This window comes from Oxyura jamaicensis, chromosome 17, assembly GCF_011077185.1.
Source record: "Oxyura jamaicensis isolate SHBP4307 breed ruddy duck chromosome 17, BPBGC_Ojam_1.0, whole genome shotgun sequence".
Classification (NCBI taxonomy): domain Eukaryota; kingdom Metazoa; phylum Chordata; class Aves; order Anseriformes; family Anatidae; genus Oxyura; species Oxyura jamaicensis.
The window spans coordinates 8,241,325-8,256,279 of NC_048909.1; the positions used below are offsets into that span (position 1 = coordinate 8,241,325).

At 47.6% G+C, this 14,955-nt stretch overlaps 1 protein-coding gene across 2 annotated transcripts in view; it reads left to right on the forward strand.

The window, feature by feature from the left end:
- COL5A1 (collagen type V alpha 1 chain) overlaps window positions 1–14,955 on the forward strand; it is a 149,006-nt gene that overhangs the window by 22,008 nt on the left and 112,043 nt on the right. For both annotated transcript variants that reach the window (XM_035341727.1, XM_035341726.1), the window contains exon 2: window positions 12,057–12,224. In XM_035341727.1, coding sequence (XP_035197618.1) covers window positions 12,057–12,224 — 168 coding nt within the window. The remainder of the gene's footprint in view (window positions 1–12,056; window positions 12,225–14,955) is intronic.

The following is a 14,955-nucleotide window of genomic DNA, read 5'->3' on the forward strand; positions in this document are numbered from 1 at the left end:
CCTGCATAGTCACCTTGTGTGCATCAAAACTGTTTTGTGGTGTTTGAGAACTTGTGAAACTTGTGGCTGGGGATTCATGGTTAATGCTGGAAAATAGCCTTTAGAAACCTTTTTCATCAAGTGAAGCAGATTTTTGAAATTCATCTTCCAGCTACATTTCTGAGGAGGAAAATCAGATATAGATATAAAGGAAATGCTAACAGTTTATTGATTCAAACATCTGAAGAGAAGAATTGGTTTTACATCTGTTTCAAAAATATTTATGTATTCAGTAGTGCTGGAAATAATTCAGTGGGCTCCTTAAAAATTCAATAAGACATTTGAAAATTAAAATTGCTTATGCTTGGTCCCATAAACTCTGCGGACAGCAAAACCCCACAGTGCATGAGAATGAGTTTTTAGCTCCAACATGTTTGCTGTGGAAGCATCCCAGCTGGGCTACCTGTGCAGGGTGTTGGGGCAGTGCAGTGCAGCAAACCCTCCTGTGGATTGCTCCCTTTTTAAGTGGTAGGGTGATGCACTGGTGATTGGAGTCTGGTTGCCAGCCCAGCTGCAGTGTGTACCATGGTGGAAATGATTGTAATTATGTGGTTGCTGTGTCAGTGCTCCTGGTTGGATGGTCTGCTTGCAGTGCTGATGGAATTGAAGGGCTGGGCATGGCTATAGGGAGGATATCCCAAATGGTGGGTGTTCCCCCAAACCTTGTCCATTTTGCATGCTCTTTCTAAGCTGTGTTGATCCACCTCTGGGGAGCAAGGAGCTGGACTTGTGTCTGTTGTGGCTGTCTTGGGCTTGGTTTCTAGCTAAGGCATGGACTGTGTGGAGTAGATCGTTTCCCCATGCCTATACACTGAGCCTTTATAGTCCTTATAAGCATCCAGAATACAGATGGGTTGAGGGACAGTTAGCCAACATAAAATAACCCAGAGGGCTACCAAGTATTGCTCTAGCAGGAAAACTTTTTTGTATTTGGGGAGTTCTGAGTGAAAAGTCACACGGGGGCGGGGGGGGGGGGGGTCATGGCCTTGATCCACATCTGCCTGACTCTGAACAAGGTGATACCCTTGTTCTTGGTTAATTTCCAGGTAGTTTTGGATGGTGAAAGAAGGAAGCAAGGTGCTCTGTGATGTGCTTCAGCATCCTGGAAGGACTGGGCAGCCCTGGCAGCATGCTGCAGCAGCTGATGAGGATCTCACGCCTGCTCTGACAGCAGCTTTGTGTGCTCCTCCCTCCCCATTCTGGGATGTGATCGTGTCAGCTTGTGTTCAGTGCAGGAGGGACTATTCTGCACTGAACTAAAACGGGTTGCAACCCACCTGACTTGAATGCACTGTTGGATCAGGCCCTAATTGCGGGCTGTAAAGAGCATTAATTAGTTGATCATTACAAAGTACTTCGAAAATGCAAATGTTGTCCGAGTGCCAGAGTGTCTGGAAACACGTCGCCCTCCTTGGAGCGGAGACAAAGTGGTGAACTTGCCTTTCCCCCTCAAAATGCACCTGCCCAGGGGCTTTGCTCCAGAGCTCGGAGCCCTCCCTGTAGCTGGCTGAGCCCTGGGCAGTGCAGGGAAGGCAGTGGCTGTCCCCTAAGCTCCAGCCAGAAAATAACTGAAAAAGCAGAAAGGTTTCTTCTTAAAACCCTCTTCTGCCTCAGGTGAGACCTGCAGCCTGGCTGGGTTGCCCTGGGCTGTGCAGAATGGTTACGGTGGAGTGTGGCTTGGGTCCCCAGGGGATGCTGACGTCCCCAGCCCCTGAAGCACCCTGTTCTGCACGTGTGGTCCTGTGCTGGCACTGAGCTCGTGCTCGGGGGACAGCTTGGTGTGGGAGATGCTCCCTGCAGCCCTCCTGCTGTGGAGCTGGGCTCTGTGCTCCTGAGGTTGGGTGCCGGCAGGGTTGCTGGCTGGTTCTTCCTTGCTTTCTGCATGGTTGACATTGAGAAACTGCTCCTAAAACTGAGCCCTTGGGCCTGCCCCTTAATCATTCAGAAGATGAAGTCATGCCCCGTCACAGTTTCCCTTTGCAGATCTGCTGAGTGCGTGCCTGTGGCTCTAATAATGCAGCTCCAACAGCTCCGAGAGCTCAAGGCTGCTCGCCCTTACTGCGTGTAAAGGGCAGGGCTCTTGCCAGTAACAGAAATTCTGCTGGAAAGCTTCCCAAGATGTCACTGTGACCCAGAAATACTTGAGGGAAGTGGTGGGGAAGGGGAGAGCTTCCCCAGGCCCTTGGGAAGCGGGGCTGGGCCTGCCGGGGCTGTGGGCAGGGCGGAATGCGTGGCATCTGCAGCCCAGGCGTGCGGGCAGAGGCCGGGATGGTGAGGCTGGTGATTGACCTCGTTCCCTTGACCCTGCTGTCAGGACAGGCCCATAAAAATGGCTTGGATACTGAACAGTGGTGCTGGGCCCTGACGTGGCCCAGGGCGGGGGTGGCTGGGCTCGTCCTTGTGCTCTGCCTTAAAAGGGTTTGTGCTTTTTTTTCTTTTTGGAGTGGTTTGCTTCAGCGGCCCCCTCTTTGGGGACAGATTTAAAAAAAAATAAAATAAATAAAAATGCAAATCCCAGTGATTTCTGCAGGTGGGAGCTGGGATTGGGATTATGCACGCTGGCTTGGTGCCCCATGGGGCTGTCTTTCTGGGGAGGCCACCACCACCCTTTCCCCGTCCTCATCTTTTCCCAGGATTTGCAGGATTTGGGATCAGTAGCTGCTCAGAGGGGGCAGAAATCCCTCCTGTAGGATCTCTCCTTGATGTGCTGTTGGCATGCAGCAATAGCCGTCCCCAGCCTCCCCGTGATGGGTGTCACTGCGCTACTGCTGATGGTGCTGGGCTCCCAGGAATTGCCCTGGCCGGAGCTTCCCCTGTCAGGAGATGGCTTGCCAGCATCCCAGACCCTTTTAGCACTCTTTGTGCCTCAAATGCTTGTGCTCATGGAGCCAGCCCTGCAAAGCTGTGTTTTTTCTTCCTCTAGAGCAGAATCTGAAATCCTCTGTTCTTCAAAATGAATGGGATATTTGCTCCTCATCTTGAATGGGGCTGGGAGTTTCCCTGAAGTCTTAAATGCTCGCCTGTTTTCTGCAAATTGTCCTGAAGTTCTCTGCGTGGCATTTGCAGCAGAGATTATTTGCGTGGTTTAATTATATTCTGCGGAGGGAAGGCCTGCTCTCTGCTGCTGGCTGCTAACACCACTGCTTTGTTAGAAACCCAAATGATTGATTTTTTTTTTTTTAAGAAAATGATTTATGCTGAAAGGAACAAAGATTATTTGATCCTTGGGTTTTAATGTAGTCTTGCAGAGCTGTTCTGATATCGGTTCTGGGTTTCTTTCTATCCCTTCTGGGATTATGCATATGATCTTTTGAATCTGGTTCTGTATAATGGTTTCCTTTGTTCACAGCTGGGACTACTTGGGCCTTTAAAAAAAACCCATAAGGGGACGACATGAGTCATTGGTGAAATATTCTGCTATCTAGAGCAATGAGAATTGACAGATTTGTTGCAGCTATTGGATCTGAGCTGATGTGCACCAGATGAGGATCTGACCCTGGACGTAGTCAGCATTTTTTGCTGTAGCATGCCCCTTCCTAGGGAACAAACTTCCAGAGCTTCAATCCTGCAGTTCAGACTCCCTGATTATCCTTCTTAAAATGCCTTTCCTTTGTCCAAATGCCATTTTGTTTTATTGGGCTGCTGGCATGCTGAAGAATTCAAGGGGCTACTAATTCAATCCAAAGGATGCTTGAACAATGGCAACTGCAGCTTAAGGTTAGTTTTTGTTGTCCTAGCCTCTGCCATCTTGTTTGGATAGTTAATTATCCGAGGGCTGGAGCCCAAGTCCAACTGTGCTGAAAAGCATATAGATAAGGAGCAGAAATTGTTGAAATTCTGCAGGCACGAAGCGGATGTTGCTAAGTGAAGCAGCTTCATTCTCATCTGCATTTAGCAGTCTGGTACAGATTTCAGTACAGGAGCATTTACCTGTTGGTGCTTGAATCATTCCTGCTATAAGCATGGATATTTAAACCTCTGGGCAAGGGCTTGGGAACAAGAGAAGCTCTAAACGTGGTGAAACAGGCACCCATCCCACTGAGCAGCTCTGGCTTTGGTGCTGCTGCTCCTTGTGCCAAGGGCAGCCCCTTGGCTCAGGCTAGGAAATAACTGAGTGTTTTAGTGCTAAGAAACAATTTTGGAAAAGCGCTGGGGGGGAAACCAAACTGGTGAAGATGGAAGACAAAGGGTCTGTTTGTGTTTTTCCCCAGCTGGCTTCCACGCTGGGGCAGCAAGGTGCCCAGCATGCTGCTCTGCTGGGAGCTCTGGTGCTGAGGTTCAGCTCCCTTGGAGGGACCTGGACCTTGGCTGGGTTTCCTGGGTCAGGATTAAAGGGGTCAGGATTAAAGCACACTGCTGCTGGGTCACAGCGGGCTCTTCCTGTCCCTGGTTGCTCCAGCGATGTTGTGCCAGCAGCTCTGACCTCTCACAGCTCAAGGGCTTTTTGGGCTTCTGTTGGAAGTCGCTTTTTCCTTTAAAAATAAGCAGTAATCTCTACTCCATCTCTTCCCAGGAGGGCATTTTTCCTGTGCGTTCAGGCAGCCCTGCAGAGCCCTCCTTCCCTGCTTGAGAAGATAAGTGAGACACTGGTGCTCTGCTTGATGCTGTTTGCGCAGGATATATAGACTCTATTAACTGGGGGAAATTCGGTAATAATGTCATACCTGTCATCTGAGTACCTGTAAATCCTTATAAAATGTCTTGCAATCTCAAAACACAGATGCTGGTGATTTTCTGGCTTAAAGATGATAAAAATGAGATGGGAATATGAAGGAGTGGGTTCTCTGGCTTTGCTAAAGCCAGGGAGCTGCATATCCACCCTGTGTCCATCAAGTCACCTGGCATGAATGGCTCAGCCAAGGCTGTGTGGGTGAACCAGTGACTTTTCTGGGTCCAGGAGCTGGATCTGTCCATGCTCGGGACTGCATTCTGCTCTTGGTGTTGGTGATGGGAATCCAGGGGCAACATTTACATCTCTGAATACATCTCTGAATTTTTGCGAGACAGATGAGGCAACCTAAGGTAGCTGGCTAATCCTGGGCAGTTGTGGGCAGGGGAGCTGCAGTGCACCTCTTCCATTTTTCCATTAAAATTGTTCCTCCTTTTCTTTAGGATTCAAGGTAATCTTCAAGGAGACACTTGCTGAAATAATCCTTATTCACCTTGTTTACTGTCACTACTTGCTGAGGGCTGAGATAGCCTGTCCGTATGGGAAGGCTTCCCTTCCTAGGAAGCCTGGTTCTTGGGTGATGACACTCGGGTACAAATGTCCAGACTGGGTTGCACATTAAATGCTAAAGTTGTGGAGGGCACCTGGAGTGAGTTGGGAACAGAAATGCTTATTCATTCTTCACCTTGTGATCTCAGGTCTTTGGCAATAATTGCGCGTAAGCTGTAGTGTGACTAAGTGCTGTGTCATGAAGTCCTGAAAGTCTTTGGATGCCCTTCAACTGTTATGAAACCAGATATAGAAGAGTGGTTCTCCACTGTTACAGGGTGGTGACCTCTTGTCCAGACACCCAGATGTTGCAGTTTTTACATGAATACAAGAATACATCACCTGTGCACAATAAAAGTGTGTTTCAGGATACTGGTGGGAATATCTGCACTTCGAAGGTTAGTACAAGGTAAAGGGTTGGAGAAAGGGGATTTGCTTGACTCCTAAGCTCTAGGAACACAGTGAGGATGCTGAAGACATGCAAGATGTCAACTATCACTGAATAAGCTCCATTTTTACCCAAGATGGTAATAGTATTAAGTGAAAGGGGAAGGCCTAGTTTTAAAAGCTAGTTTTAAGCCTAGCTTTGGGCATAGCTGGGTGTGTGGCTGCTTTCTGTACACATGCTGCACTGTGCAGTGCTAAAATGCTGCTAAAGCCTCTTCAACCTCTCCATTGAGGTATTCTGGAAAAGCAAGTGTTTTTTCAGCAATACCCAATTTTTCTATAGCATCTCCATCATTAGAAAATGTGTAGAGATCCGTGAAAGGAAGCGGTTGATTTAGGAGCTAGCTCACAAGGGGTATACTGAGCGCTGCGGGTACAGCATGGGTTGCAATGACATGGAATCTCATTCTTGTGCCAGGTGTGCCCTGCTGTAAACTCGCAGGGGAGATGCAGTGTTGCAGCACTGCAACTTGCTGGGATGTGCATGAGGGATTTTTTGGAGGGATCTTTTGATACCTGGTGGAGTTCTCTTGTTTTCTATCTGAAGGTCTTTGCTGCTAGAGTCATGATATAACTTCATTTTAATAAATCTTCCTGAATGGTACCTGGTAAAGCTTGAACATCACACTGAAAAACTAGAAGGCAACTTATAAGGCTTATAAAATTTCCTATACATAATTAAAAGGCCGCTTTCAATAAAAAGGACTTACCCTCCTTTATGTAGTTGGAAAAAAATAATTTATAATTTAGTGGAGTCCATTCCATGGTCTTTTCAACCACCTGTTTTTCCTTCTGCCCAGTGCCTGTTGGTGCTGCTCAGTGTGGCAGGGCAGGAGAAGCTGCAGCTGCGTGCCCCCTGTGAAGCAGGGAGGCTGTGGATAACACCTGCCACCAGTGCTGCCAGGCTGCAATAGCTTCAGTCTTCAGCTCAGTGGCAGTTTTAAATACTAGAGATTTCCCTGGGGATAAGGATTTACTTAAATGCCTTGAAAAATGACGGGGGAGAACTGTTTCGAGGCTTGTTATTTGTAATTTGGTAATCCTTCAGACACCGGAATTGCAGATACCCCCAGGTAATGTATAAGCTACTTACGTATCCTGACACTTGGTAAAATGGTTTGGGGCCCATTCAGGAGCATTGCTTCAGGTGTTGCTGTTATTATTACAGGCATAAATATGGCTTAGATTAATGACTTCTGGCGAAGGCTGCATATGCTCGGATTTTCAGAGTAGTTCCTAGAAGCTGCAAGGTGATCTTGCACTGAGCTTCAGCAGCACTGTTTCCGTGGGTTGTTTTCTTTGGAGGGGGGATATGATGTCTTATTTTCCTGGTGATCCATCGTGCTTTCAAGAACATTGAGCTGGAGAACTACCAAGTGGGTGGTGGAAGGAGAGGAGCAGGGAACCAGCGCGGTGTGCCCTTCTCTGGGCTGGCACCTCGTAGCTCTTACAGGAGTGAAGAAATACTGAGAAATTCAGTAGGTGGGAGTGAAACAAAGTGCCTTGGCCAGAAAAAATTATTTTAGGAGGGCTTGGGTTTGGTATTGAGCCTGGTGGAAAAAGCAGCCTGGTTTCAGAAGAGCTTGCTGCAGTTCAGTAAATGTGTTGGAATCAGATCTGACTGCTTGTTCTGTTTGGGCTGAATCCCTTTGGAGATCCTGTCCTCAGGGAATTTCCTTCCCTTTCCTTTCCATAGGCTCAATGGTCTCTGGTTGAGCTTGGGTATTGTGCCATGCAAGCAGAAAGCCTGTGGGAAAGGCTGTTCTCCCCCAAAATTTCCAGCAAAGGTGTCTGCAGAGGTATGCATGGGGAACTTCTACCAGGAGTAGGTAGCTCCTTTATTTTGGGATAGAGCAGGCATTAACCATGAGGACTGAACCTGATTGCTTTCTTATTCTTACTAGGATTTTTGTTCCACTTGCTATATCGAACTGTTTAACCTTTGTGTGACCATCATGTGGTGCATAGAAAGCCTTTGACCTTCAGTGAGGTGTTTAGAAGTCTGGGTCTCCACCTTGCTGCTCTATGGCTAACAAGTGTAATGGCATTAGAAACATAATCCTTGCTCTTGCATGTGTGCTGAAGGATCAGTAGGGCTTAAGACCTGTTCCCCTCTAGTAATTTAATTGAAATAACAGGGAAAGGTGAGAATGAACAACCCAGTTGTGTTGGAATCGGGGCTTGCCCACAGCCACAAGTGCTTCAAATGTCAGGGATGCTCCGGCTTCCTTGAACTGATATAGGATTTCTGACCTGCTTCCATGTCATGCAGCTGAGTCTGACCAGGTTGTTTGGCTGCATTTGAGAGTGGCAGGCCAGAGCTGGAGCCTGTGTGCAGCCTGAAGCCATTGGGTTTTATTTTGTGACTGCTGCTTGATTTGCCTCCTTGTGATGTGTGAGGGGGGGAAAGGCAGTTGGCCACTGCGGCCCGGAGGGTGGAGGTAAAACTAAAACCAGCAGCCTCTAGCCCAGGTTTTAACAGGTAATTAAAAAATTAGGAACCCAATTAACACAGATTGGTTTTGTGGTTAAAGCCCTCGTTAGACACTGAGGAATTACGGATTTAATCCCTGCTTTTGCCACCGTGGGCTCAATGTGTAATTCATCTCGGCTCTGTTAAAAGTGGGGAGTGGTGCTCTGTCTCATTCAAGGGCTTCCCATTACTGGGGGCAGGTTTCGGGGCAGCCTCTGGCCTAAGATAGCCCTGATTTGCCCTGATTTTGGCTCTTTATGGTTTGCCTCTTTGCCTACTGGGTTTATTGCCATCCTGTGGTGCAGCAGGGATGGAGCTGCTGGTCTCCTCAGGCAGCCCTGTGCATGTCAAGCAAAAGAATGACCCAGTGTGTAATGTTGCATAGTAATGGTATTCATAAAATAGCAAAAAAAAAAAAAAAAAAAAAAAAGAGGAGCTTTCATATAGCAACAACTAATTCAGCTCTTGGATGCAGGCCAAGCCCGGTACAAGCTTGTAAGAAATACCCTGCAGGGCCTGGCCTTGGTCAGGCTGGTCTCTGTCCTGTGGCTTCCGTCGCAGCTCCGAACAGGAGATTGCTGGGTTTAAATTTGGCTGAAAAATCAAGGGGAAATAAACTGGTTAACTGGGCATGAATAAGAGCTGCTCCTGTGTGAATTGCATCTTTTTAGAAAGAGCTGGAGGCTTTCACGCTGCTTAAATCCTCCTCAGACCGGAGCTCTTAGTGCTGGAGCGTGTGGTGAAGGGTCCAAGCTGGCTCCTTGCCTCTCCTGGAGCAAGCAGAGGTGATGCTCGTGCACGTCTCTAACAGAAAGGCTTTCCTCTCCTGCTGTTCACCTGCACTGTCTGCAGTCTGTTTCCTACTTTGTGTGGTGCCCACGCTGCTGTTTTACTTTAATTTCTCGCCTGAGCTAATCCATCACAGTTAGAGGCGTAGAGGATCTTCGAAACGAAGATGAATTGTGTGTTGTGTTTGGAGCAGGAGAGCAGCAGAGGCTGGCAGGCAGATGCTTGAACCGTCCTGCACAAAGGAGGAGCCCTGCACAGGGTGCTGGGTGCCGTGGTGCGCCGTGGTGCTGGGTGAGGGCGGTCAGAGGGCTGTGAGCAGGGGCTGGAGAGCAGAGCCTGCAACCTGCTGGTGGCTGCTGGAGGAGTTCCAGCTCCGAACACGCTGCTTCGCTGCAACTGCAGCAAGAACTTCTGGCAAGCAGCAGCCTTCTGACTTGAAAGCGGTATAATTCAGTTAATGCATAGAGCTGGCAAAATCTGCTTTTTTGTCTTCGTGCTGCACTTCCCCTCCATACACTGCACAGCTGCAGCAAGCAGCACTTGCCCCATCCAGTGCTGTACACTTCTCCAAGATGCCCACAACTGGCTCTAGTGCTCTGGGGCTGCTTTGCTGGGAGTGTTTGCCCAGTTCTGGTCACCCCAGCAGATGGGATTTTGGGAGATGGGATTTTGGGCGGTGGATTCTTCTGCAGCAGTTTCTGTTCCTGCAGCCAGCTCGGCCCTGCTGCGGGACGGCTGCGTGCAGCGCTGCGAGCAAGGCTCCAAATCCCCTGCAGCCCGTGCCTGGGGAGCTCGGCTGATGTCAGGAGTCTGGAATTCGTATCCCCTCCCCCTGCCTCGCTGCCTTTTTCCCCTCTTCTCTGTAAATAAATTTTGGAGGCAGCTTGGAGCTGGCTGAGCTGAATCTCCCAGAGCAGAGGGAGGGAGCTGGAAGCAGAGCTGGACTTACACTATTATCATTTTCATTGCTTATAGGCAGCTTGGGCTGTGGGTACGTAGGAATTTCTGCATGAAATAAAGCATGGTTAAAGGCAGGGGGAAGGTCCGAACTGCAAAGACAGCTTAAACAAAAGTCATCCATATTCTGTCTAACAAGAATGAGAAATGAGGAAACATTACAGCTGTATGCTTCTTGGCCCTGACTCTCTCAGCTGGTTTATTATCTGCTGTGTTGACTCGGATTTGCCATATGTTTGCAATCTCTTATTGAGGACCCAATTTCTCAGGATTGTGGAAACTTTTTAAAGCTGCCTAACAATGTACGTGAGTTTTCCATGCAAATATTAGGCAGATCTTCTTGGTAACCAAAATTTTTTTTTTGTAGGAGATCTGTTCGTATTTCTTTCCAGTGCTGGGCTTTTTGTGTTCAATGCTAATGTATATATTGTAGCCCGTCCCCATGGATGAAGGCAGTAATGTCTGGCACAGGCTTTTGGAAGACCCTCTTGCAAACCCTCTGTTACCAGCTGGTAATGAGCTTTGCACCTTTGGCCATCAGCGTGGCGAGATGTCCTGGGACACAGATGGAAGCTGGGGCAGCCAGCCCAGGGGTTGTCTGGGCCATTGCATGCATCAGAGCACCTGATGTGTGCCTGTCCTTGAGGATCTGAGCAATATCACTCTCCAGGGAAAAATAATGGATCGTGTGGCAAAAGAACACAGCTGTGATATATTGTCCAGGCGAGGCTAAATGAAGCTGATGTGCAGGCGTTGGCTTTGGGCACTGCCAGGGGTTTGCTGAGTTGGCTGGTTCATCTTCCTGACAGCGCTTTGCTGCGAGCATCAGGTCGAAACTCCAAACAATTTATTTTTAAGTGTTTAAAGTCGGATCTGGTTTCTCCACTTCTGGTGATGCCATCTCTTCTGACATGAGCAAGACCAGATTAGGAAACTGATGAGATGCCTCGTTTGCACTATTTAATTGCTGCCGGAGAGACCGAACTGCCTGGAGGTGACAGCCCTGGCTCTGCTGGGATGAGGTGTGAGCAGCTCCGATAGCTTTTAACCAAGGCTTTTGCTGCTGCACACCTCAGTAGGGATGGGAACTTGATGGGATGTGGTCAAGGCAGGCTGCAGTGGCTGTGCTGTGCCCTGGCAAATTCCTGGCAGAGGTGACAGACTTTGTGAGGCCACAAACCAGGACAATTTTTTTTTTTTTGCAAGCTAGGGAGTGTTTTTTTTTTTTTTAAAAAAAAAGCTTGTTTTTTTCTGTAAAGCTTGTTTTCTTTATCGGCAAGTGCAGCTGCATGCTCAAGTGCATTGCTGGTTGTGCAGGAAACCATGTCATGGGGGAATACCTGCCAAAGAGGGGAATTATTTGATAACCCTCACCTGGGCTGGGGTGCAGATGCAGGGGAGGCACCCAGCTGCCTGTGGTGGAGTTGTGCTGTGTTCCTGCCCCAGATCTGCTGGCTTTGCCCTGGGCAGGTTAGATGCTGTGCACAAAACCCTCCGAGGGTCTGAGTTGAGCCTGCAGGCAGCAGGAACCACTTGAGCACTGAAGCATCACACTGGTGTTGCTCTCTGTTATAACCCACAGCCACGCTTCGGGTTTACCTGTTAACTCTAGCTGCTGTAAATCACCATGCACTTGTTTTGCATGGTACAAGCATATAACCCTTAAGGATACTTGCTGGGGAATTTGCTTCATGTTTTTTTCTCTATCAACCAATTAAAGAATGGAAACGTTTGCATCAGCAAATTTCTGGCAACCTCCTGATTTAAAGCCATTTCCTGAGATCATGAATTTCCTCTGTGATGCTTAATCTTCACGGATGTGCTTGTGTGATGGAGATTGGGCAAAGGCATCCAGAAAATATGTAACTACTCCAGCTAATAAGATAGTATATTCTCCCTTCTCCCCTGGTGCAGACAACTGATCAACTGTTCTGTGTTGAATTAGTGTCTCTGACCAGCAATACAGCATCCTAGCTTTGAAGCTGGTATTAACATTGTATTTGCAGATGTATCGAAAACTTGTGTCATCTGTTATTTAAGGGATGGAATGATTTGTGATGTAGGCTAATGATTTGGATCTGAAGTGCCAGTCCTGTTGCCTGTTAATTCCTGTTTTCTTTCTTTTTTTTGCAGCTGAACCTGCAGACCTCTTGAAGGTCCTAGATTTTCATAATTTACCTGATGGTATAACAAAAACAACAGGGTTTTGCACAAGCAGAAGATCTTCAAAAGAAGCAGATGTTGCTTATAGAGTAACAAAAGATGCTCAGCTTAGTGCACCGACAAAGCAGCTGTATCCTGGTGAGTATCTTTTTCTTATTATAGCAATTTTTTATTTTTTATTTTTTTATTATAGCAGTATCTGTTCCTTTTCTCAGTTTCCCCAGGCGCATACAGGGCCTGGAGATGCAAAATTCCTTGACTTTTAAGCATGTGTACTCCCTGGCAGGGAATGATTCCGCTATTTTGGGGGGGAATGTAAGCTTTCAACCATCAAATAACACCAGAGTCAGTTCTTTTGTTGTGTTTGAATATGGGGGCAGGTTTCACTGAGGGAGATGCGGCCACTGCGTACATCTGTTTCTTCGTTTCTTCCTATATTAGAAAGTTTCTACTGTCTCATTATCACACAGTGGCATCCTGCTGGGGAGAGAGGCTTGGAAGACACGAAGGAATGCAGACCGTGTTTTGCTCTGTTTGTAGAGTGCCAAACACAGTAGGGTCTTACTCTGTGGCTGTGGTGTCTCATAACACAAATAATCACCATATAAAAGTAATAGACTGCCCCACAAGAACAGATGTCCCAAGAAAAGCTGTTTGAAGGAAATTGGAGGTTCATTAGGGCAAGCCACAGAGATACAGGAGTTTACAAAGCCATTGGGGACCATATGGGATAAGGACTGTTCTGCTCATCACTTGGGATGCGCTGGAGACTTAAATTTTCAAGCCAAGGGTGATTAATGTAAAATGCAGTCTTAAAACTGGACACATCACCAGGCATGGACAGTTGCTCACTGCATGAGAGCTTTGGTCTTGAACACATGGCCACCATGGAAGCTCTCCTTCCAGGAGTGCTGCTGTATCTCCACGTAATGTAAATCAGGGTGGAGATGCTGAGAGCAGGTGGTGGAGGGCTTCCTAGGTTCAGTGGGGAAAGTGCCTTTGAAGGTTTAGCAACAAGGCACAAAGATGTACCTCATTTGTGAAGCAGCAGACGACTAGAGCAGAGCAGACAGACATGTGCATACGCTCCTTTGGTGTTTAAGAGAATTAATGGTACAAAATCCATTAGCTAAATCAGAGGTAATGTGGCATGCCACTACTAATGTTTTTTAATTAACGTGCTGCATCTATCAGAGCCAGTCTGTCGGTGGCCTAAATGAGGACTCTGAGGCTGGACTGCAAATGTGTTTGCATCCTCGAGTTGTGTATCTCCTTCACTGCATGCATTATCACTGAGGTTATTTTCAGACTTCATTATTGGCTTGTTTTGACAGTAAGCAGGTGAATTACATTCTGTGGTGAGCAGGAGTGTGCTGTTCACCCTTCCAGCATGTTTTGCTTAAAATCTGAGAGCCTGACACAAGGAGAGTGGCGTGGAGCTAGGTGTGGTGTGCCTGGGCTGTGGGCTGGCAGCTCGTGGCTGGGTCAACACTAGTGGAGGAGCTGCTAGGTCTTGCCTCAAGCCTTGTTTTAGTCTCTGCTGATGGTCAGAGCAGACCCTTCTGACTACAGCTGTTGTCACGTGCCTGATGACACCCCTCAGCCAGGTTGTGCCTCTGTCCCCGAGGAACATCCCATGGATGTGGGGAGCAGCAGGGACGGGCTGCAAGGGCCCTGCAGCAGCCCCGGTGTCAATGATCGTGTCCCAAGGCAAGATCAGCTCAACGTAACCAGCACGTGTGTGCCTGCTGTCGTGCACTCCGTATCTGGAAGCACTCCTAGGCTTGGCCTGATGTGTTCAAGCTCAGAGAAGATCTGGATGGTGTTCCTGTGGTTTCATCAAGCAACTTCTCAGTCAGTTCACCTGGACAGCTGTGGAGCAATTGAAGTAGCTCTGTCTCTCTCAAGTCTTCCAAAGCAGTTTCCCCTGCTGCTTGACAGGAGGTAGGAAGGGAAGAGCAGAGGGAAGAAACACTGGTGCTTTCCATCAGATCCACAGAGGGTTTTTCAGCACATCTCTAACTAGATGTGACTTCAGCTCACACCACCAAATGAGTGAGAGGCGAGGTAAAGATGACAAAGTAATTGTAGGGCAGTGTACCAGGGGAAATGTGGTTTTAGTCGTCCCACATTAACAGGCGGGTGGGCTGTAGGGTAACTAGCCCTCTTTGCTATCAAGCACCCTAGGCAAATGTACACTGTACATAATATTTTGTGCTAATTAGATGGTGTTTTTCTAAGATGGTAACTTTATTGGCTTTGCATTCTGCTTCTGCAGCTGCAGCCAACAAAGCAGGAGATATATATATATATATATATATATATATATATATAAAGCCTGTCTGTTTTTCAAACCCACAAGAGTGGGAAAATCTGCTGAGATGCTCTTTGTCCTTGCTTTAAGTTCTTCTTCCCAGCAAAACTGTGCTCTTCCAGCAGAGGCAAGAAAGGCAAAATTTCAGTGGCAGCCAGCAAAATGTCATGTGCTTTCCTTTAGCAAATTCTGTATTCTCTGCACTGCTTGTGGGTGTCTGCATATATGTATTCTGTATGTATCTAAGGGTTCAAATCTCTATTATAGCTTGGACAGCTATCTCTGAGGAAAAGGAGCCATTCTAAAACTGGAAGCTTTCTCAGATGAAGAGAGAGGCCAGAACGTGGCGACACTGAAGAGCTGTTTTCCTTTGAGAAGTGGCTATAGAAATGACACAGTCTTGTACAGCAGATCTGTGTTGTGTTTGTATCGGGAGCTGGATCAGCTCGCTGTTCTTGCTCACTTGTATTACAGAGTGAAAACTTTGCCGTCCTTCCCTTTACGCACCCTCCTGTGAGGCAGCATAGGGAATTTGAAAGGACTTGGCTATCGGGT